Below are 21888 nucleotides of genomic sequence, written 5' to 3' on the forward strand. Positions count from 1 at the left end.
TGGGGTCACTCCCGGTATTCGGGGTCACACCCCGGGTTTGGGGTCACACCCCGGGTTTGGGGTCACTCCCGGGATTCGGGGTCACACCCCGGGTTTGGGGTCACTCCCTGGGTTTGGGGTCACTCCCGGGAGTCGGAGTCACTCCCGGTATTCGGGGTCACTCCCGGGACTCGGGGTCACTCCCTGGGTTTGGGGTCACTCCCGGGAGTCGGAGTCACTCCCGGTATTCGGGGTCACTCCCGGGATTCGGGGTCACACCCCGGGTTTGGGATCAGTGCCTGGGTTTGGGGTCACTCCCGGTATTTGGGGTCACTCCCGGGATTCGGGGTCACTCCCCGGGTTTGGGATCAGTGCCTGGGTTTGGGGTCACTCCCGGTATTTGGGGTCACTCCCGGGATTCGGGGTCACACCCCGGGTTTGGGGTCACTCCCGGTATTTGGGGTCACTCCCGGGATTCGGGGTCACACCCCGGGTTTGGGGTCACTCCCGGGATTCGGGGTCACTCCCGGTATTTGGGGTCACTCCCGGGATTCGGGGTCACTCCCCGGGTTTGGGGTCACTCCCTGGGTTTGGGGTCACTCCCGGGATTCGGGGTCACTCCCGGTATTCGGGGTCACACCCCGGGTTTGGGGTCACTCCCGGTATTCGGGGTCACTCCCGGTATTTGGGGTCACTCCCGGGATTTGGGGTCACTCCCGGGATTCGGGGTCACTCCCGGTATTTGGGGTCACTCCCGGGATTCGGGGTCACTCCCGGTATTTGGGGTCACTCCCGGTATTCGGGGTCACTCCCCGCCCTCCGGGGTCGCTCCCGGCTGCGGCCCGGCCCAGCCCCACCCCGGGGTGGGGTCTCCGGGGGTTCCCCGGTTCTGCGGGCGGGGCCGGGGCCGAGCCGCCCCCCGGGAGCTCCGGGGCTCCTCCCGCGGGCGGCGGCGCCGGCAGCGCGGGGATGGCGGGCTCGGGCTGCCGGCGGCTACCGCGGCTGGCCCTGTGGCTACCGCGGCTGGCCCTGTGGCTACCGTGGCTGGCCCTGTGGCTACCGGCAGCCGCCGCTTTCAACCTGGACGGGAGCAGCCCGGTGCTGAAGGACGGGGAGCGGGGCAGCCTCTTCGGCGCGGCCGTGGCGCTGCACCGGCAGCTGAGCCCCGAGCCCGCCGGGTGGTGAGCGCGGGGTCCCGGGGGGCGAGGGGGCGACCCCCGGGCTGGGCAGGGAGGGAGACCCCCGGGAATGGGGGGGAGAGGGCGAGGAGGTGGGAGCGCCCGGCGTGGGGGGATCCTGTTGAGGGGATTTGGGGGTTTGGGGGGTTTGGGGGATTCAGGGGCTGGGGGGATCCTATTGCCGGGATTTGGGGGGGATCGGGACCCTTGGGGCTGGGGGGATCCTATTGCCGGGATTTGGGGGATTTTGGGGGTGCAGGGGCTAGGGGGATCCTATTGCCGGGATTTGGGGGATTTTGGGGGTGCAGGGGCTGGGGGGATCCTATTGCCGGGATTTGGGGGATTTTGGGGGTGCAGGGGCTGGGGGGATCCTAATGCCGGGATTTGGGGGGGGTCGAGATCCCCTGCCTGGGGGGGATCTTATTTCCAGGATTTGGGGGGGGTCCGTTGGGACGAAGCCCTGGGGCTGGGGGCAGGCGGCCCCCGGGAATGGAGCTGCAATGGGGCTGGGGTCGGCGGGAGCCGCGGGAATGGGGAGAGCAGGAGAACCGAACCGGCCACTGGGGTGGGGAGGGACCGGGATCCCCGGGGTTTGGGGGCTCGGGAGCGCCGAGAACCGCGGGGCTGAGGGGGAGCGGGACCCCCGGAGCCGAGCCCAGCGCGCGGGGACGGTGACAGAAGGGACAGGGACGGCGGCAGGAGGGACAGGGACCGTGGCAGGAGCGACAGGGACGGCGGCAGGAGCGACAGGGACGGTGACAGAAGGGACAGGGACAGCGGCGGGAGGGACAGGGACGGTGACAGAAGGGACAGGGACGGTGACAGAAGGGACAGGGACGGCGGCAGGCCGCCTGCGCGGCCCGGCATTATTCAGCACTCGCGGGGGAGGGGGGCTCTGGGGGGGCTCGGGGGGCGAGCGCTGCCCCGGAGCGCTCGGCTGGAGGGGCCCCCCCGGCTGGGCCCCCCCAGGCCGTGCGGCGAACGCCCACCCGCGACTGCCGGCCACGGCTCCGCGTCCCCGCGTCCCCCATGTCCCCGTGTCCCCGTGTCCCTGTCCCTCCTGTCCCTGTGTCCCCGTGTCCCCCCCGACATCCCCCGGGCCTCTCGGGCCGTTCCCGGGGGTCTCAGCCACGGGGACCCCCGGAGCGGGCATGTCCCAGCTCGCTGTCACCGGCGTCCCCCCCACCCCTGGCCCCCCCCGGTGCCCCCCGTGCCCCCGCCCGCCCGGTGTCGCCGCTGTCGCCGCGGTGTCGCAGCGCTGTCGCCCGCGCCGCGTTCTTGGCACCGAGGGCGGTTTGGCCGCCGGTGCCCGCTGCAGGTGTCTGCGGAGCCGCGCTGGGCTCGGCTCCACCGACACGGCCCGGTGTCCCCCGGTGTCCCCCGGTGTTCCCTGGCTGTCCCCCGGTGTCCCCGGCGGGGCTCGGGCTGGCCTTGTCGCGCTGTCCCCGCGCAGGGCGCCCTGGCCCGGCTCCGTGGGGCACCCGGTGCCTCCGTGTGCTCCCTCCTTTTTTGGGCATGTTGCTGCGGGGTTATTTTGAGTGAATTCCAGTTTATTTTTACCGCCTCTGCCTCCCTGCCACCCCCCGTGGGCGCCGCCGTGTCCCCGGGCCACCGTCACCCCGGGCGCGGTGGCCACGAGCGCCCCGCGGCCACCGAGGAAGCGCCGGTGGCACCGCGCTGGTCCCGCGGGGGAGCGCCCCGAGTGCCCTCGCGGGGGTCTGGGTGGGGGCCGGGGGGTGTCCGGGGTGTCCCGGGCGTGTCCCCTCCTGTCCCCACACGTGTCGCCAGCCGCGGCAGCGGCGCCGGGCCAGCAGCTGCTCGGCCGGGCTGGCACCGCGCTGGGCGCGGGGGCGGCACAGCTGCGGCCGTGGGGTCGCGGGGAGGGGGCTCCGTGACCCTCGGGGACCCCCCTTCCCCCCCGAGCTAGGCCCTGACGGGGGTCCCTGCCCTGCCAGGCTGCTCGTGGGAGCCCCCCAGGCGCTGGCACTGCCCGGCCAAGGCGCCAACCGCACCGGGGGTCTCTTCGCCTGCCCGCTGACCGCCGAGCTCTCGGACTGCTGGCGTGTGCCCATCGATGAGGGAGGTCAGCTGGGGCCCGGGGGGGGTCCCGGGGGGGGGTCCCGGCGGGGCTGACCCCTGCCCGTGCCCCGCAGTGGACCCGCAGCGCGAGAGCAAAGAGAACCAGTGGCTGGGGGTCAGCGTCAAGAGCCAAGGGCCCGGCGGCAAGATCGTGGTGAGCGCCGGGGGGACACCGGGGACACCCCAAACGGGATGGGGGGGGGGGGGTGTCCCGGCCCGCCGTGACCCCCGGCGTGCCCCCCCAGACCTGCGCGCACCGGTACGAGGTGCGGCACCGCGTGCGGCAGCCGCTGGAGACGCGGGACGTGATCGGGCGCTGCTTCGTGCTGAGCCAGGACCTGCGCGTGCGGGACGAGCTGGACGGGGGCGAGTGGAAGTTCTGCGAGGGGCGACCGCAGGGCCACGAGCGCTTCGGCACCTGCCAGCAGGGCCTGGCGGCCGCCTTCAGCCCCGACCGCCGCTACGTGCTGCTCGGGGCGCCCGGCACCTACAACTGGAAGGGTGAGGGGCGCTGGGACCCCCCCCATGCGGGTTTGGGGGTGTGCGGGGTGTGGTACCCGCAGCTGGAAGGGTGAGGGGCCCTAGGACCCCCCCCGGGGGGGTTTGGGGGGGTCTGTTCCTGCTCAGAGACCCCGGTACCCTCAGTTGGGAGGGTGGGGGGCAGCGGGGACCCCCCCCTGTGGGGCAAAGAGGGGCCTCGGGGCTGCCCCGGGGAAGGGAGGGAGTGTGGGGAGTGTGGGGGCCACACCTGCCCGGTGGGGGGGGGGGGCAGGTGTGCTCAGGTGATGCTGGGGCTGGAGGTGCTGAAGCCGGAGCTCGCTGCAGCACGAGGGTTCCCCGGGGGTCCCCACGGGGTCCCCCTCACCTGGGGAGGGGTCCCTGCTCAGCTCCCCGGAGCCCTCGGTGTCCCCGCGTCCCCTCACCCTGGGGAGGGGTCCCTGCCGGTGGAGCCGCTCCGTCCCGACTCCCCGGAGCTGGGGGGTCTCTGAGGGTCCCCCCGGCGTCCCCGCTGTCCCCCGGGCCCCGCAGGGACCGTGCGCGTGGAGCAGCTCAACCAGAGCTCCCTGGACCTGCTGCGCCCGGACGCCGGCCCCTTCGAAGCGGGGGGGGAGAAGGACCAGGACCCCTCCCTCATCCCCGTGCCCGCCAACAGCTACTTCGGTACGGGGGGGGCCCGGCCCGGGGGACCCCCCCCGGCAGCCGCGGCCCCTCCGCGCCCCCCGAGCCGCCCTGACGCGCGCTCCCCCGGTGTGTGTGGCGGTGGCAGGGCTGCTCTTTGTGACAAACATTGAGAGCGCGGCCCCCGACCAGAGGGTCTTCCGGACCCCCGAGCCCGGAGAGAGGGTCCCCGGCGCGGCCGCGGACGTGGCGCACAATTCCTACCTGGGTTCGTGCGTGCCACGCGTGTGCCACGCGTGTGCCACCTGCGTGCCACCTGCGTGCCACCTGCGTGCCACCTGAGTGCCGTGTGTGACCCTCCCCGTGCCGTGTCGCCCCCCCCCTCCTCCCCCACCCCCCGGAAGGGTCCTGCGGGCACACGCGTGTGGCGCTGCCCCCGCGGGTGTCCTGTCACGCGTGTCCCCTCGGCGGGTGTCCCCCTGCGCGCGCGTGTCGCCCTCAGGAATGTCCCTTTCTCACGCGTCGCCGTGGACGCGGGTGTCACGGGCACAGACGCGGCCGTGACACACTCGGGTGTCACCTGTGCACACCTGACACGCTCAGGCGTCACCCGTGCCCTCGTGTCCCCATCCGGACGCAGATCCCCCCCTCCCCTGTCCCCAAACACGCCCCTGTCCCCACGCGTGTCACCCCCCGCACACGCACGCGTGTGGCCGCATCACCCCCTCCCCCTGCCGCTGCATGACCCCGCCCCTCCCGTGTCCCCACCCCGGTGTCACCAAACCCTGTCCCCATCGCTGTGTCCTCCGTCCCCATCCCCCGTTTCTGTCCCCACAATTCCTGTCCCTTCAAATCCCGTGTCCCCAAATCCCCGTGTCCCCAAATCCCCGTCCTCCCATCCCTGTCCCCAGTCCCTGTCCCCCCAATCTTTGTGCCAAATCCCCGTGTCCCCAATCCCTGTCCCCAATCCTTGTCCCCACCCCTGTGTCCCTCAGTCCTGTCCCCAATCCGTGTCCCCAGCTCCTGTCCCCCACAGTCCCTGTCCCTCATCTTTGTCTCCCATCCCTGTCCCCACCGCTGTGTCTGCAGTCCCTGTCCCCAGTCCCCGTGTCCCCATCCCTGTCCCTTCCAATCGCCGTGTCCCCATTCCTGTTCCCACAATTCCTGTCCCCACAATTCCTGTCCCCACATCCCCGTGTCCCCACATCCCCGTGTCCCCATTCCTGTCCCCACAATTCCTGTCCCCACATCCCCGTGTCCCCACATCCCCGTGTCCCCATTCCTGTTCCCGGTCCCTGTCCCTGTCCCGTCGCTGTGCCAGGGCTGTGCTGGGGGCACTGCCAGGCTTGGGGGGGGTCGCAGAGCCTTGGGGGGGTCGCAGAGCCTCGGGGGGGGGGTCGCAGAGCTTTGGGGGGGTCCCAGAGCCTGGCATGTCCCTGCACCCCCCGTGTCCCCGCTTGTCCCCCCGCTGATGTTTTTGCATGGGGGGGTGCATGGAATGTGGGGAATGCTGGAGCCTGGCTGGGGGCTCGGGGGGGCTTTGGGGGGCTCGGGGGGCTTTGGGGGGCTCGGGGGGCTGCTCACGGCAATCACGGCATGTGGGGAGGGGGCTCTGCTCTGGAGTTTGCTGCTCTAGCCCCCAAATTCTGCCCTTTCCCCCCAGAATTTGCCCTTTCCCCCAAAATTCTGCCCTTTTTCTCCAAATTTTGCCCTTTCCCCCCAAAAATCGGCCCTTTTCATCCAAATTCTGCCCTTTCCCCCAAAATCTGCCCTTTTCCCCCCTAAAATTTGCCTTTTTCCCTCAAAATTTTACCATTTTCCAAAAAAAATCTGCCCTTCTGGCAATCCACGGGCCGTCCCCATGTCCCCCGGGTGGTCCCGGGGTGACCGGGCTGTCCTCGTGTCCCCGCAGGGTTCTCGGTGGACTCCGGGGTGACCGGGCTGTCCCGGTGTCCCCCGGGTGGCCCCGGGGTGACCGGGCTGTCCCGGTGTCCCCTGGGTGGTCCCGGGTGACCGGGCCGTCCCCGTGTCCCCGCAGGTTCTCGGTGGACTCCGGGGTGACCGGGCCGTCCCCGTGTCCCCGCAGGGTTCTCGGTGGCCCCGGGGTGACCGGGCCGTGCCCGTGTCCCCCGGGTGGTCCCGGGGTGACCGGGCTGTCCCGGTGTCTCCCGGGTGGCCCCGGGGTGACCGGGCTGTCCCCGTGTCCCCGCAGGGTTCTCGGTGGACTCCGGGCCGGGCCTGACGCGGCGACAGCAGCTGAGCTTTGTCACCGGCGCGCCCCGCGCCAACCACACGGGCGCCGTGGTCATCCTGCGCCGCGACAGCGCCAACCGCCTGGTGGCCGAGGCCGTGCTGGCCGGCCACCAACTGACCTCGGCCTTCGGCCACGCGCTGGCCGTGCTGGACCTCAACAGCGACGGGTGCGTGGGGGGACACGGCGGGGGCGCCCGGGGCACCGGCGAGCGCCTTTGTGCCAGCCCCGGCACCTGGGCATGCGTGGCACCTGCAGGGCTGCGTGTGCCCCTCTGGCACGTGTCGCCACGGACACAGCTGGCACCTGCGGAGAGGTGGCCGTGACACACTCAGGTGTCACCTGTACGCGCCTGACACACTCAGGTGTCACCTGCACGTGCCTGACACACTCAGGTGTCACCTGTACGCACTCAGGTGTCACCTGTACACACTCAGGTGTCACCTGTACACACCTGACACACTCAGGTGTCACCTGTACGCACTCAGGTGTCACCTGTACACACTCAGGTGTCACCTGTACACACCTGACACACTCAGGTGTCACCTGCACGCACTCAGGTGTCACCTGTACACACTCAGGTGTCACCTGTACACACCTGACACACTCAGGTGTCACCTGTACATACTCAGGTGTCACCTGTACACACCTGACACACTCAGGTGTCACCTGTACACACTCAGGTGTCACCTGTACACACCTGACACACTCAGGTGTCACCTGTACACACTCAGGTGTCCCTATCCGGACACAGACCCCCCCCTCGTGTCCCCAACCACGCCCCTGTCCCCACGCGTGTCACCCTCACACACCTGTCCCCGGCCACGCCCCTCTCCACCTGGATCGGTGGCACCTCTGTGTCACCTGCGGGACCCCCAAAGGGCAGAGCCCAGCCTGGGACCCCAATCCCCGAGCACCCCCAAACCCCTCAGCCCCCCCAAATCCCGTTCAGATGCCCCCGTGCAAATCCCACCCCAGGACCCCCCAAAAACCCCTGAACCCCCAAAATCCCAGCAGATCCCACCCCGGGACCCCCAAAACCCCCGAACCCCCCCAAAATCCCAGCAGATCCCACCCCGGGACCCCCAAAACCCCCGAACCCCCCCAAAATCCCAGCAGATCCCACCCCGGGACCCCCAAAACCCCCGAACCCCCAAAATCCCAGCAGATCCCACCCCGGGACCCCCAAAACCATTTCCCCACCCTCTGAGCCCCAAAAAACCCCTTCCCCACCCCCTGAGGCCCCCCTAAAGCCCCTTCCCCACCCCCTGAGCCCCCCCAAACCCCCTCTCCACCCCCCGGCCGGGCGGATCCATCCCCGCTGGCGTCCGGGGGTGACAGATCCGTGTCCCCCCCCCCCAGCTGGATGGACCTGGCCGTGGGGGCCCCCCACTTTTTCGAGCGGCAGGAGGAGATCGGGGGGGCCGTGTACGTGTACATCAACCCGGGGGGGCTGTGGGGCAGCGCGACCCCCGTGCGGCTGAACGGCTCCCGCGGCTCCGCCTTCGGCGCCGCGCTCAGCTCGGCCGGGGACCTCGACCGCGACGGCTTCGAGGGTGAGGGGCTTCGGGAGGGACCTGGGGGGGTTTGGGGGGCTTTGTGGGGGGTTTGGGGTCTGGGGATGGATCTCGACCGCGACGGCTTCGAGGGTGAGGGGCTTCGGGGGGGATCGGGGGGGCTTGGGGGGGTTTGGGGTCTGGGGATGGATCTCAACTGCGACGGCTTCGAGGGTGAGGGGCTTCGGGGGGGATCTGGGGGGGTTTGGGGGGCTTTGGGGGGGGTTTGGGGTCTGGGGATGGATCTCAACTGCGGCGGCTTCGAGGGTGAGGGGCTTCGGGGGGGATCTGGGGGGGTTTGGGGGAGTTGGGGGGGGTTTGGGGGGTTTGAGGGGATTTGGAAGGATATTAGGGAGTTTCGGGGGGGTTTGGGGGTCTGGGGATGGACCAAAACCATGACGGCTTCGAGGGTGAGGGGCTTCGGGGGGTTTGGGGGGTTCATGGGGGTTTGGGGGGATTCATGGGGGTTTGGGGGGATTTTAGGGGGATTTGGGGGATTTCTGGGGGGGTTTGGGGGTCTGGGGATGGACCTCAACCACGATGGGTTTGAGGGTGAAGGGCTTCGAGGGGATTTGGGGGGGGTTCGGGGGGAATTTGGGGTCTCCAAGGGCTGGGCATGGCGGAATTGCCGCCCTCGACCATGACAGAATTTCGGGTGAGGGGTTTTGGGGGGGGGGGGAGGATTTTGGGGTTTCTTTTTGGGGTCCCCGAGATCTGGGGAGGGCTCCATGGGGCACGACACAACCGAGCCTGGGGGGCTCGGGGGCTTTTCGGGGTCCAGGACGAGGCGCTGGTGCCACCTGGGGGGGGGGGGGGCTGCACCCCAAGGGGGTCCCTGAGGAGGGGTCTGGCCCCCCAAATCCCCCCAAATCCCCCTTTCCCCCCCCAGACCTGGCCGTGGGGGCTCCTTTCGACGGCGCGGGCAAAGTTTTCATTTACCACGGCAGCGCCCTGGGCATCGTCACCCGCCCGGCGCAGGTGAGGGGTCCCCGGGGGGTCCGAGGGGGTCCCCGGGGGGGTCCCGCGGGGGTCCCGGCTCACCCAGAGCCGCCCCCTGCCCAGGTGCTGGACGGGGAGGCCGTGGGGGTCTCGGCCTTTGGCTACTCGCTCTCGGGGGGGCTGGACGTGGACGGGAACCTGTACCCCGACCTGCTCGTGGGGTCCCTGTCGGACACCGTGGTGCTCTACAGGTGAGACCCCCGCCCCCGAGCGGCCCCCCAGCCCTGGGACCCCCGGGATCCCCCAGTTCCTGACAATCCCAAATCCCCGGAGCGGCCCCCCAGCCCTGGGACCCCCGGGATCCCCCAGTTCCTGACAATACCAAATTTCTCCCAGTTCCTGCGACCCCCGTCCCTGGAGCAGCCCCCTTCCCCCAGGCCTGCGACCCCTCCCGGACCCCCAGGAGCCCCCAGTTCCTGGCAATCCTAAACCCCTGGAGTGTTCCCCCCACCATTTTGGGACCCCCCGGATCCCCTCATCCCCAAGGACCCACCCCCTCCGCCCCAAGGATCTCCCCAGTCCCCGAGGATTCCCCCCAAATCCCTGAGGGCCCCCAAATCCCTCAGAACCCCCCCATTCCTGGGAATTCCCATTTCCAAGGACCCCCCCACCCCTGGGAATTCCCCATCCCTGAGGACCCCCCCCCATCATTCCCCCAAATCCCCAGGGACCCCCAGTCCCGCAGAACCCCCTCCCCGAATGCCCCATCCCCGAGCCCCCCGCCCCTCGGGGGTCCCTCCGGCCCTCCCGGGGGTGCACTCAGGAGTGGGGGGCTCCCCCCGGGACCCCCATTTCCCCCCACCCCCGTTAGGGCACGGCCTGTGGTGCACGTGTCCCGGAACGTGTCCGTGCTGCCGCCCCACATCGACCTGGAGCAGAGCAACTGCCGCCACGGCCACGGCGTCTGGTGGGTGGCGCCGTGTCCCCCCGTGTCCCCCCGTGTCCCCCAGTGTCCCCCAGTGTCCCCCCGCGTCCCCCCCAGTGTCCCCCAGTGTCCCCCCGTGTCCCCCCGTGTCCCCCCAGTGTCCCCCCGTGTCCCCCCGTGTCCCCCCGTGTCTCCCCCGTGTCCCCCCGTGTCCCCCCGCGTCCCCCCCAGTGTCCCCCAGTGTCCCCCCGTGTACCCCCGTGTCCCCCCAGTGTCCCCCCAGTGTCCCCCAGTGTCCCCCCGTGTCCCCCCAGTGTCCCCCCGTGTCCCCCCAGTGTCTCCCAGTGTCCCCCAGTGTCTCCCCAGTGTCCCCCCGCGTCCCCCCGTGTCCCCCCCGCGTCCCCCCGTGTCCCCCCCGTGTCCCCTCCTTCCCCGTGTCCCCCCCCGTGTCCTCCCCAGTGTCCCCCCGTGTCCCCCCTCCCTGCCCCGCTGCGGGGGCGGCGGGACCCCCCCGGTGACCCCCGGCCCCCCCAGCGTGGAGGTGCGAGCGTGTTTCAGCTACACGGCCAGCCCGGGCAGCTACAGCCCCCCGCTGGGTGAGTGGGGACCCCCGGGACACCCCGAGCCCTGGGGTCCCCCCCCGTTCCTGGGCATCCCCCCGTTCCTGGGAGTCCCCGAATCTGGAGGGTCCCCCCCATTCCTGAGAACCCCGTTTCCTGAGGGTCCCCCCATTCCTGGAACTCCCCCGTCCCTGGGACGTCCCCACCAATCCCTGGGGATCCCCCAGAACCCCAATCCCTGGGCCCCCCCGTCCTTCAGAGCCCCCGCGATCCCTGGGGATCCCAGGGGATCCCCCCAATCCCTGCCCCTCCCCATCCTTCAGAGCCCCCCCAATCCCTGGGGTTCCCCATCCCCAGGACCCCAATCCCTGGGGATCCCCCAGAACCCCAATCCCTGGGCCCCCCCGTCCTTCAGAGCCCCCCCGATCCCTGGGGATCCCAGGGAATCCCCCCAATCCCTGGGCCCCCCCGTCCTTCAGAGCCCCCCCGATCCCTGGGGATCCCAGGGGATCCCCCCAATCCCTGGGCCCCCCCGTCCTTCAGAGCCCCCCCGATCCCTGGGGATCCCCCCCGTCCTTCAGAGCCCCCCCAATCCCTGGGGTTCCCCATCCCCAGGACCCCAATCCCTGGGGATCCCCCCAATCCCGGGCCCCCCCATCCTTCGGAGCCCCCCCAGTCCCTGGGGATCCCCCCAGTCCCTGGCCCCCCCATCCTTTGGGAGCCCCCCCGTCCCCGGGGATCCCCCCAGTCCCTGGGGCCCCCCATCCTTTGGGAGCTCCCCCCGTCCCCGGGGATCCCCCCAGTCCCTGGGGCCCCCCATCCTTTGGGAGCTCCCCCCGTCCCCGGGGATCCCCCCAGTCCCTGGGGCCCCCCATCCTTTGGGAGCTCCCCCCGTCCCCGGGGATCCCCCCAGTCCCTGGCCCCCCCATCCTTTGGGAGCCCCCCAGTCCCCGGGGATCCCCCCAGTCCCTGGGGCCCCCATCCTTTGGGAGCCCCGGTGCCGGTGACGCCGCCGGTGTCCGCAGAGCTGCGCTTCGTGCTGGAGGCGGACGCGGAGCGGCGGCGCCGGGGCCTCGCGCCCCGGGGCTCCTTCGTGGCGCGGGGCCCCGCGGACCCCGAGCACCGCGTGTCGGGGAGCCTGGAGCTGCCGCGGCAGCGCGAGCGGCGCTGCGTGCCCGCCACCTTCCGCCTGCACGTGCGTGCTTCGGCCTCGCCCCCTCAGCCTCCTCTTCCTCAGCTTCCTGAGCCTCAGCTTCCTCAGCCTCACCTTCCTCATCTTCACCTTCCTCAGCCTCAGCTTCCTCAGCCTCACCTTCCTCAGCCTCAGCTTCCTCAGCCTCACCTTCCTCAGCCTCAGCTTCCTCATCTTCACCTTCCTCAGCCTCAGCTTCCCCAGCCTCACCTTCCTCATCTTCACCTTCCTCAGCCTCAGCTTCCCCAGCCTCACCTTCCTCATCTTCACCTTCCTCAGCCTCAGCTTCCTCAGCCTCACCTTCCTCAGCTTCACCTTCCTCATCCTCAGCTTCCTCAGCCTCACCTTCCTCAGCTTCACCTTCCTCACCTTCACCTTCCTCAGCCTCAGCTTCCTCAGCTTCACCTTCCTCATCCTCACCCTCCTCATCCTCACCCTCCTCAGCCTCATCTTCCTCAGCCTCAGCCTCCTCAGCCTTGCCCGCTCAGCCTCCCCTTCCTCATCCTCCCCTTCCTCCCCCTCATCCCCGTCCGCACCCCCCCTTGTGCCCCCCAAGGTGTGCCGAGCGCCACCCTGACCTTCCTCCCGCGCTCCTCCTCCTCCTCCCTCAGGACGACATCCGGGACAAGCTGCGGCCCATCGTGGTCACACTGGCCCACGCCGTCGCCGCGCCGGGGCCGCGGGGGGGGCACCGGGGGGGCCGGGGGACGGCGCTGCCCCCGCTGCCCCCCCGCGCTCAGCCCGCGCCAGCCCAGCACGCACCGCGCCGAGGTGGGCACCGGGGCGCCGGGGCACCCCCTGGGCTCCTGGGGCACCCCCTGGGCACCTGGGGCACCCCCTGGGGCACCCCCTGTGTCACCTGGGGCACACCCTGGGCACCTGTGTCACACCCTGGGGCACCCCCTGGGGCACCCCCTGTGTCACCCCCTGTGTCACCTGTGTCACACCCTGTGTCACCCCCTGTGTCACCTGTGTCACACCCTGGGGCACCCCCTGTGTCACACCCTGGGGCACCCCCTGGGCACCTGGGGCACACCCTGGGGCACCCCCTGGGCTCCTGGGGCACACCCTGGGGCACCCCCTGTGTCACCTGGGGCACACCCTGGGGCACCTGGGGCACATCCTGGGGCACCCCCTGGGCTCCTGGGGCACACCCTGGGGCACCCCCTGTGTCACCTGGGGCACACCCTGGGGCACCCCCTGTGTCACCTGTGTCACTCCCCTGTGTCACCCCGTGTTCCCCCACCCCAGTTTGGAACACCGGGAATGTCACCTGTGTCTGTCCCCGTGTCCCCCCCCGTGTCGCACCTGGGCACACCTGGAGTGTCCCCCGCCCCACGCTGTCCCTGGGCTATCCCGAGCTGTCCCGGGCTGTCCCGAGCTGTCCCGGGCTGTCCCGGGCTGTCCCTGGGCTATACCGGGCTGTCCGGGGCTGTCCCCGGGCTGTCCCGAGCTGTCCCGGGCTGTCCCGGGCTGTCCCTGGCTGTCCGGGGCTGTCCCCGGGCTGTCCCGAGCTGTCCCGGGCTGTCCCGGGCTGTCCCTGGCTGTCCGGGGCTGTCCCCGGGCTGTCCCGAGCTGTCCCGGGCTGTCCCGGGCTGTCCCTGGCTGTCCGGGGCTGTCCCCGGGCTGTCCCGAGCTGTCCCGGGCTGTCCGGGGCTGTCCCGGGCTGTCCCGGGCTGTCCCCACACTGTCCCCCGCTGTCCCGAGCTGTCCCGGGCTGTCCCGGGCTGTCCGGGGCTGTCCCGGGCTGTCCCCACACGGTCCCCCGCTGTCCCCGGGCTGTCCCGGGCTGTCCCGAGCTGTCCCGGGCTGTCCCCACACTGTCCCCCGCTGTCCCCGGGCTGTCCCGGGCTGTCCCGAGCTGTCCCGGGCTGTCCCCACACTGTCCCCCGCTGTCCCCGGGCTGTCCCGAGCTGTCCCGGGCTGTCCCGGGCTGTCCCTGGCTGTCCCGGGCTGTCCCGGGCTGTCCCCACACTGTCCCCGAGCTGTCCCGGGCTGTCCCCACACTGTCCCCGGGCTGTCCCGGGCTGTCCCGGGCTGTCCGGGGCTGTCCCCACACTGTCCCCCGCTGTCCCCGAGCTGTCCCGGGCTGTCCCCACACTGTCCCCCGCTGTCCCCCCAGGTGCATTTCCTGCGCCAGGGCTGCGGCGATGACAAAATCTGCCAGAGCCACCTGGAGCTGCGGCCGCGCTTCTGCGCCCGCCTGGGCGACAGCGACTTCCTGCCCCTGCCCAGGTGAGGGGACAGCGGCCACCCCGGGCTGTCCCCAGCGCCCCCGGGGCGAGGCTGGCACTGCCACCGCCACCCCGAGTGCCCGGGGCTGTCCCCAAGGGGTCACAGGGGCGAGGCTGGCACTGCCACCGTCACCCCGAGTGCCCGGGGATGTCCCCAAGGGGTCACACGGGCGAGGCTGGCACTGCCACCGCCACCCCGAGTGCCCGGGAATGTCCCCAAGGGGTCACACGGGCGAGGCTGGCACTGCCACCGCCACCCTGAGTGCCCGGGAATGTCCCCAAGGGGTCACAGGGGCGAGGATGGCACTGCCACCGCCACCCTGAGTGCCCGGGAATGTCCCCAAGGGGTCACACGGGCGAGGCTGGCACTGCCACCGCCACCCTGAGTGCCCGGGGCTGTCCCCAAGGGGTCACACGGGCGAGGCTGGCACTGCCACCGTCACCCTGAGTGCCCGGGGATGTCCCCAAGGGGTCACACGGGCGAGGCTGGCACTGCCACCGTCACCCTGAGTGCCCGGGGATGTCCCCAAGGGGTCACACGGGCGAGGCTGGCACTGCCACCGTCACCCTGAGTGCCCGGGGATGTCCCCAAGGGGTCACACGGGCGAGGCTGGCACTGCCACCGTCACCCTGAGTGCCCGGGGATGTCCCCAAGGGGTCACACGGGCGAGGCTGGCACTGCCACCGTCACCCTGAGTGCCCGGGGATGTCCCCAAGGGGTCACAGGGGCGAGGCTGGCACTGCCACCGTCACCCTGAGTGCCCGGGGATGTCCCCAAGGGGTCAGAGGGGTGAGGATGGCACTGCCACCGTCACCCTGAGTGCCCGGGACTGTCCCCACGGTGGCTCTGCCCGCAGGGACGAGGATGGCACTGCCATCTTCGCCGTGAGTGACCAGAAGGACGTGGCCCTGGAGGTGCAGGTGACCAACGAGCCCTCGGACCCCTCGGAGCCGCAGAGGGACGGGGACGATGCCCACCAGGCCCTGCTGGTGGCCACCTTCCCCCCGGAGCTGCCCTACGCCGCCCTGCGGAGCGACGAGGCCGGGGGGCTCGGGGTGCGGGGACAGGGGGACAGGAGGGGACAGGAGGGGACAGGAGGGGTGCAGGGACAGGGGACAGAGGGGAAAAGAGGGACAGAGGGGGGCAGAGAGAGGGGACAGGAGGGGACAGGCGGACATAGGGATAGAGGGGACGGAGGGGACAGTAGGGGGACAGGGGGACAGAGGGGGACAGACGGGGTGTGGGGACAGGGGGACAGAGGGGGACAAGGGGGGCGCGGCGACAGGGAGGGACAGGAGGGGCGGAGGGGGATGGAACTGGGGGTCTAGGATGGGGCCAGTCCTGGGGGTTCAGGGTGGGGGTGACCCCGGGGTGCCCTCGGGGGGGGCTCAGGGAGGGGGTCCCTCTGGGGGTCCCTCTGGGGGTCACTGTGTGGTCACCCCGGCTGCCGCAGGGGGGGCTCAGCCCTGTCCCCCCCCCCAGGACAAGGTGCTGTGCTTGGCCAACCAGAACGGCTCCAGGGTGGAGTGCGAGCTGGGGAACCCCCTCAAACGCGGGGCCCAGGTGGGCGCAGCCCCCTCCCCACCCCCCCCGACCCCTCCCCCGGCCCCCGGCCCCCCCCAGCGCTCACCTGCGCGTCCCCAGGTGCGGTTCTTCCTCATCCTCAGCACCTCGGGCATCTCCATCCACACCACGGACCTGGCGGTGCAGCTGGAGCTGTCCACGTGAGCCGGGCGGGGGGCTGGGACCCCCGGGACTGGGGAATGGAGACCCCCGGGACTGGGGGCTGGAGACCCCCGGGACTGGGGAATGGAGACCCCCGGGACTGGGGAATGGAGAACCCCGGGACCGGGGGATGGGACCCCCGGGACTGGGGAATGGAGACCCCCGGGACTGGGGAATGGAGACCCCCGGGTGGGGATGGACACCCCCGGGATTGGGGGCCAGAACCCAGAGATTTTGAGGTTGAGAACCCCGGGGAATTTGGGATTTGGAATCCCCAGGATTTGGGGCCAGAGCCCCGGGGGATTTGGGGATGAAGACCCCAGGGTATGGGGACTGGAATCCCAGGGGATTTGGGGTCAGAGCCCCCAGGATTTGGGGGCTGGAATCCCAGGGGATTTGGGGTCAGAGCCCCCAGGATTTGGGGGGCTGGAATCCCAGGGGATTTGGGGTCAGAGCCCCCAGGATTTGGGGTGAAGCCCTGGGGAATTTGGGGGTCAGACCCCCCAGACTTTGGGGACCAGAGCCCTGGAGGATTCGGGGACAAAGCCCAGGCAGTTTTAGAGTCTGGCCCCCCAACATTTAGGGCCAGGGGGCTGCGATTTGGGGCTCAAACCCCCCTTGCACAGCCCTTGGGGTTTTTCTTTTGGGGTTTCACCCCCCGACCCCACTTCCCCCCCAGCACCAGCGAGCAGCCGGGGCTGGAGCCGGTGGTCGCCCGCGCCCGCGTGGTCATCGAGCTGCCCCTGGCCGTGACGGGGTGAGTGGGGACGGCGTTTTGGGGTGCCCGGGGGTGGTTTTGGGGTCGGGGATCCCCCCTCACACCAGGGCTGTCCCCGCAGCGTGGCCGTGCCCTCCCGGCTGTTTTTTGGGGGGCAAGTGCTGGGGGAGAGCGCGGTGAAGAGGGAGAGCCAGGTGGGCAGCGCCGTCAGCTTCGAGGTCACGGTGAGAGACCCCCCCCAAAAATACAGACCCCAAAACAGAGACACTAAAAACAGAGACCCCCCCAAAATAGAGACCCCCCCAAAACAGAGACCCCCCCAAAAATACAGACCCCAAAACAGAGACACCAAAACAGAGACCCCCCAAAAATACAGACCCCAAAACAGAGACCCCCCCAAAAATACAGACCCTAAAACAGAGACACCAAAAACAGAGACCCCACAAAACAGAGACCCCCCCAAAAATACAGACCCCAAAACAGAGACCCCAAAACAGAGACCCCCCAAAATTACAGACCCCAAAACAGACCCCAAAAACAGAGACACCCCCCTCGGGACCCCAAAACGAAAATGGGGTGGGGGTTCCATACAGGGGCTATTTTTGGGATCAGGGCTGGTTTTGGGGTCGGGACTCCATACAAGAGCAATTTTTGGGGTCGGGTGCTATTTTTGGGGTGGGGGTTCCATACTGGGCGATTTTTGGGGTCGGGGCTCTTTTTGGGATCGGGGTTATTTTTGGGGTCATGGCCCCATACAGGGACTGTTTTTGGTGGGGGCTGTTTTTGGGTTCAGGGCTATTTTTGGGGCCGGGGGTATTTCTGGGGTCATGGCCCCATACAGGGGTTATTTCTGGGGGGGGGGCTGTTTTTGGGGCCGGGGCTATTTCTGGGGTCCCGGCTGTGCCCCCCGCAGGTGTCGCAGCGGGGGCCGGTGCTGAAGACCCCCGGCTCGGCCGCGCTGACCGTGTGGTGGCCGCTGGAGCTGCCCAACGGAAAGTGGCTCCTGTACCCCCTGAGCCTGGAGCTGGGCACCCCCCCCGTGCCCTGCAGCCCCCCCTGCCAACCCCCTGCGCCTCGCCCTGGTGAGATCTGGGGGGCTGGGGGTGGCCGGGGGTGGGGGGCAGGGGTGGCCAGAGGGGTTCAGGAGTGTCCAGAGGGGTTCAGGAGTGTCCAGGGGGTGTCCAGGGCTGTCCAAAAGTGGCCAGAAATGTCCAGGGAGTGTCCAGGGTGTCCTGAAGGTGCCCTGGGGTCAGGGAGGGGACGACAGGAGGTGTCCAGGGGTGTCCAAAGCTGGCCAGAGGCGTCCTGGGGTGTCCAAAGCTGGCCAGAGGTGTCCTGGGGCTGTCCAGGGGTGTCCAGGGGTGGCCAGGGCTGTCCAGGGGTGTCCAGGGGTGGCCAGGGCTGTCCAGGGGTGGCCAGGAGCGTTCTGGGGTATCCAGGGGTGCCCCGGGGTCCCTGTCCCCCCCCTCCATGCCCGTCCTTGCCCCCCCAGGAGCTGCCAGGCCGGGGGGACCCCCCCAAGGAGCCCCCGGCCCGCTCGTGGTGGGTGCCCGCAGGGAGGAGGAGGAGGAACGTGACCCTGGTGAGCTGGGGGGGTTTGGGGGGGCCCTGCTCATGGGGGGCACCCGGGGTTGGGGGCTCTCCTCCTTTGGGGTGTCCCTGTTCCCCGCATCCCCCCGCTCCTGGGCTGCCGCTGCTCTGGCAGTGCCTCACTTTGGGCTGTGCCCATTTTGGGGTGTCCCTGTTCCCGAGGTCACTCCGTTCCTGGTGTCCCCTGGCTCTGTCCTGCCCCATTCCCGTGTCCCCCCAACCCCGGGGTGTCCCCCCACTCCCGGGGCGTCCCCCCGCTCCCGGGGTGTCCCCCCACTCCCGGGGCGTCCCCCCGCTCCCGGGGTGTCCCCCCAACCCCGGGGTGTCCCCACTGTCCCCGCTGTGCCAGGACTGTGCCCGGGGCACCGCTCGCTGCCGCCCGTTCCGGTGCCCGCTGCCGTCGCTGGAGCGCTCGGAGCTGCGGGCGCGGGGCCGCCTCTGGAACGGGACCTTCCTGGAGGTGGGGACCCCCGGGCGGGGAGGGGGCTCAGCCCGGCCTGGACCCCTCCGTCCCCCAATCCCGAATCCCCAAATCCCCGAATCCCAAATCCCCAATCCCCGAATTCCCAAACCACGAATCCCCGAACTCCCAAATTCTGAACTCCCAAATCCCCGAATTCCCAAATCACAAATCCCCAAATCCCTGAACTCCCAAATTCTGAATTCCCAAATCCCAAATCCTGAATCCTCCAATCCCCAAATTCCCAAATCCCCGAATTCCCAAATTCTTAAATCCCCAAATTCCAAATCCCCAAATCCCAAATCCCTGATTCCCCAAATCCCGAATCCCCAAATCCCCGAACTCCCAAATTCTCGAATCCCCAAATCCAAAATTCCCAAATCCTGAATTCCCAAATCCCGAATCCCCGAACCCCAGGAGTTCCTGGACGTGGAGAACCTGGAGCTGATCGTGCGCGCCGAGGTCTCGGTCGCCTCCCCTCGCGGCAACGTCGTCATCAAGGACGGGGTGGCGCAGGTGGGGACACCCCTGGGACCCCCTGGGGACACCCCGGGGACACTGGGGACATTGGGGACCCCCGCGTCCCCCTGGGGACACCCCGGGGACACTAGGGACACCCTGCAACCCCCGTGTCCCCCTGGGGACACCCTGGGGACACTCCCAGGGACACCTCCAGAGCCCCACCCTGATGTCCCCTGATGTCCCCAAGCCCCTCCAGTCCCCATTGATGTCCCCATGGCCCCATTGATGCCCCGTGACTCCCCCAGTGACCCCTGTGTGACCCCCCAGTGACCCCCCTGTGACCCCCGTGTCACCCCACTGACCCAGTGACCCCCGTGTGACCTGTGTGACCCCTGTGTGACCCCAGTGACCCCCGTGTGACCCCCCAGTGACCCCCGTGTGACCTGTGTGACCCCAGTGACCCCCGTGTGACCCCGCAGATGTCCGTGTCCCTGCACCTGGACCCGGGCGTGGCCGTCGCCGCTGTCCCCTGGTGGGTGCTGCCGCTGGCGGCGCTGCTGGGGCTGCTGCTGCTGGCGCTGCTCGTGCTGGGGCTCTGGAAGGTGAGCGACCCGCGGGTATCGCGACACGGCCCGACAGAGCACGGCATATCGCCACGTAGGGCGTGGCATGTCGCGATATGGCACGACAGAGCATGGCATATCGCGACATGGCATGATAGAGCATGGCACGTCCTGATACGGCACGACAGAGCACGGCATATCACGATATATCCCAGGCTGTGCGCTGCCACGTCGCGATATCTCACGCTCTCTGGTGCCATGTCGCGATACACCCCGCGCTGTCCGGCGCCGTGTCGCGATACAGCCCGTGCCCTCTGTCGCCAGGTGGGGTTTTTCCGGCGGGCGGCGCCGCCGGCCGTGCCGCGGTTCCGGGCCGTGCGCATCCCGCGGGAGCAGCGGCCGCAGGCCCGCGAGGGCCGCACCGGAGCCATCCTGCGCCCGCAGTGGGCGGCCGGGCCCGGCGACAGGGACGGGGACGGCGCCGCGCCGGGACCCGCCTGACCGGCGCCCACGGACGGACGGACACGGCGCGGCTGGACAGACGGACACGGCACGGATGGACAGACTGACACGGCACGGCTGGACAGACGGACACGGCATGGATAGGGACAGGGGACATGGACTCAGGACAGGGGACGGGACGGGGACAGGGGACGAGGACACGGACACAAGACAGGGGACACGGCCATGGACACGGGACAAGGACACGGGACACGGGACAGTGAAGGTCCCTGGCGGTGCCCTGGGAAGGCCCCACGGAGGCCCCGCCATGTCCTGGAGCTCCCAGGATGGGCAGTGGCCGGACCGAGCCATGGCGCAGGGGTCAGTGCGGCCCCAGGTGTCACTTTGTCCCCGCGGGTCACTTTTTGTCCCCAATAAAAGGCGCTGACCCCACACTGACCCCGAGTGCTCCTTTGGTGTCCAGGGGCGGCCGCCATGATGGGTATGGCGGCCGCCATGATGGGTATGGCGGCCGCCATGATGGGTATGGCGGCCGCCATGATGGTTGTGGCAGCCACCATGATGGGAGTGGCCGCTTCACCGTCAGGCCAGACCGTGCCTCCCGGACTAACCGGACACGTCCCCGCCCCGCGGGTCGGTCCCGGCCGCTCCGGACCCGGCACAACCCCGGTAACGGCGCCTGAAGCGCCGCCAGCGCCGCCCTGCCCACACTCAAGATGGCGCCGCGCCTTGAGGCCTCACCGGAACCGCCAACATGGCTACGCCCATCGCTGCCTCAGTGACGTCATTCTAGTTCCGGGGCGGACCGGAAGTGGTGCAGCCATGGCGGCGGGGAGCTTCTGGAGCTGGTGAGGCCGGGGAGGCCTTGGGGACACCGGGGAGGGGCCTTGGGGACACCGGGGGGGCCTTGGGGACACCGGGGAGGGGCCTTGGGGACACCGGGGAGGGGCCGCGGGGACACCGGGGAGGGGCCGCGGGGCCGCCGGTGGCGGCGGTCGGGGCGGGGGCGGGGTCTGGGGCTGGGGACGCCGTGCGGGCCCCGCGCCCTCCTTGGGCCCGTTCGTGTCCCCCCAGTGTTCCCCCAGTGTCCCCAGACCCCCTCCTGGCCCTCTCCGTGTCCCCCAGTGTCCCCACCCCGTCCCCAGCCCCCTCCTGTCACCCCCCTGTCCCCTCTGTGTCCCCAGCTTGTCCCCAGGCCCTTCCGCTGTCCCCCAGTGTCCCCCGGGGTGTGGTGGCACCCGGGGAGGGGACACTGAGGGTCCCCTGTCCCCTCCCTGTGTCCCCTGTGTCCCCAACCCCCCCCAGCTGTTGGTGTGACCCCTGGGGTGGCACCAGGTGACACCCAGGTGTCCCCCAGATGCCACCATGGCCACCAGCCGCTCCGAGGACGAGGAGTCCCTGGCGGGGCCCAAGCGGGGCCCGGCCACCCCCGCGGGGACTGTCCCCAAACGGCGCAGCTCGTCCAGGTGAGGGACACCCGGGGGACACTGGGGACACTGGGGACACCCGGGGGACACTGGGGACACCCAGGGGACACAGGGACAGGGCAGGGACTGTCCCCAAACGGCGCAGCTCGTCCAGGTGAGGGACACCCGGGGGACACTGGGGACATTGGGGACACTGGGGACACCCAGGAGACACTGGGGACATTGGGGACACTGGGGACACCCAGGGGACACCTGGGGGACACTGGGGACACCCAGGGGACACAGGGACAGGGCAGGGACTGTCCCCAAACGGCGCAGCTCGTCCAGGTGAGGGACACCCGGGGGACACTGGGGACACTGGGGACACCCAGGGGACACTGGGGACACCCAGGGGACACAGGGACAGGGCAGGGACTGTCCCCAAACGGCGCAGCTCGTCCAGGTGAGGGACACCCGGGGGACACTGGG

The 21888-nt window shown here is 70.1% G+C and overlaps 1 protein-coding gene across 1 annotated transcript; it reads left to right on the top strand.

Annotated features, from left to right (window-relative positions):
* Nucleotides 1–948: 948 nt before the first annotated feature.
* On the top strand, nt 949–20425 carry ITGA7 (integrin subunit alpha 7). The gene is given in 27 exon segments (XM_068212732.1): nt 949–1160; nt 3113–3240; nt 3311–3390; nt 3482–3737; nt 4266–4397; nt 4504–4623; nt 6568–6775; nt 7969–8162; nt 9052–9140; nt 9225–9352; nt 9973–10068; nt 10561–10622; nt 11612–11781; nt 12390–12503; nt 12505–12549; nt 13901–14013; nt 14870–15068; nt 15496–15576; nt 15658–15737; nt 16418–16495; nt 16578–16680; nt 17370–17562; nt 17896–18038; nt 18396–18506; nt 18924–19022; nt 19448–19570; nt 19856–20425. Coding segments are annotated over 27 exon segments (3534 nt in total). The 3' UTR covers nt 20033–20425.
* The last annotated feature ends 1463 nt before the right edge of the window (nt 20426–21888 follow it).

Source organism: Anomalospiza imberbis, chromosome 22 (genome assembly GCF_031753505.1).
Source record: "Anomalospiza imberbis isolate Cuckoo-Finch-1a 21T00152 chromosome 22, ASM3175350v1, whole genome shotgun sequence".
Lineage (NCBI taxonomy): Eukaryota > Metazoa > Chordata > Aves > Passeriformes > Viduidae > Anomalospiza > Anomalospiza imberbis.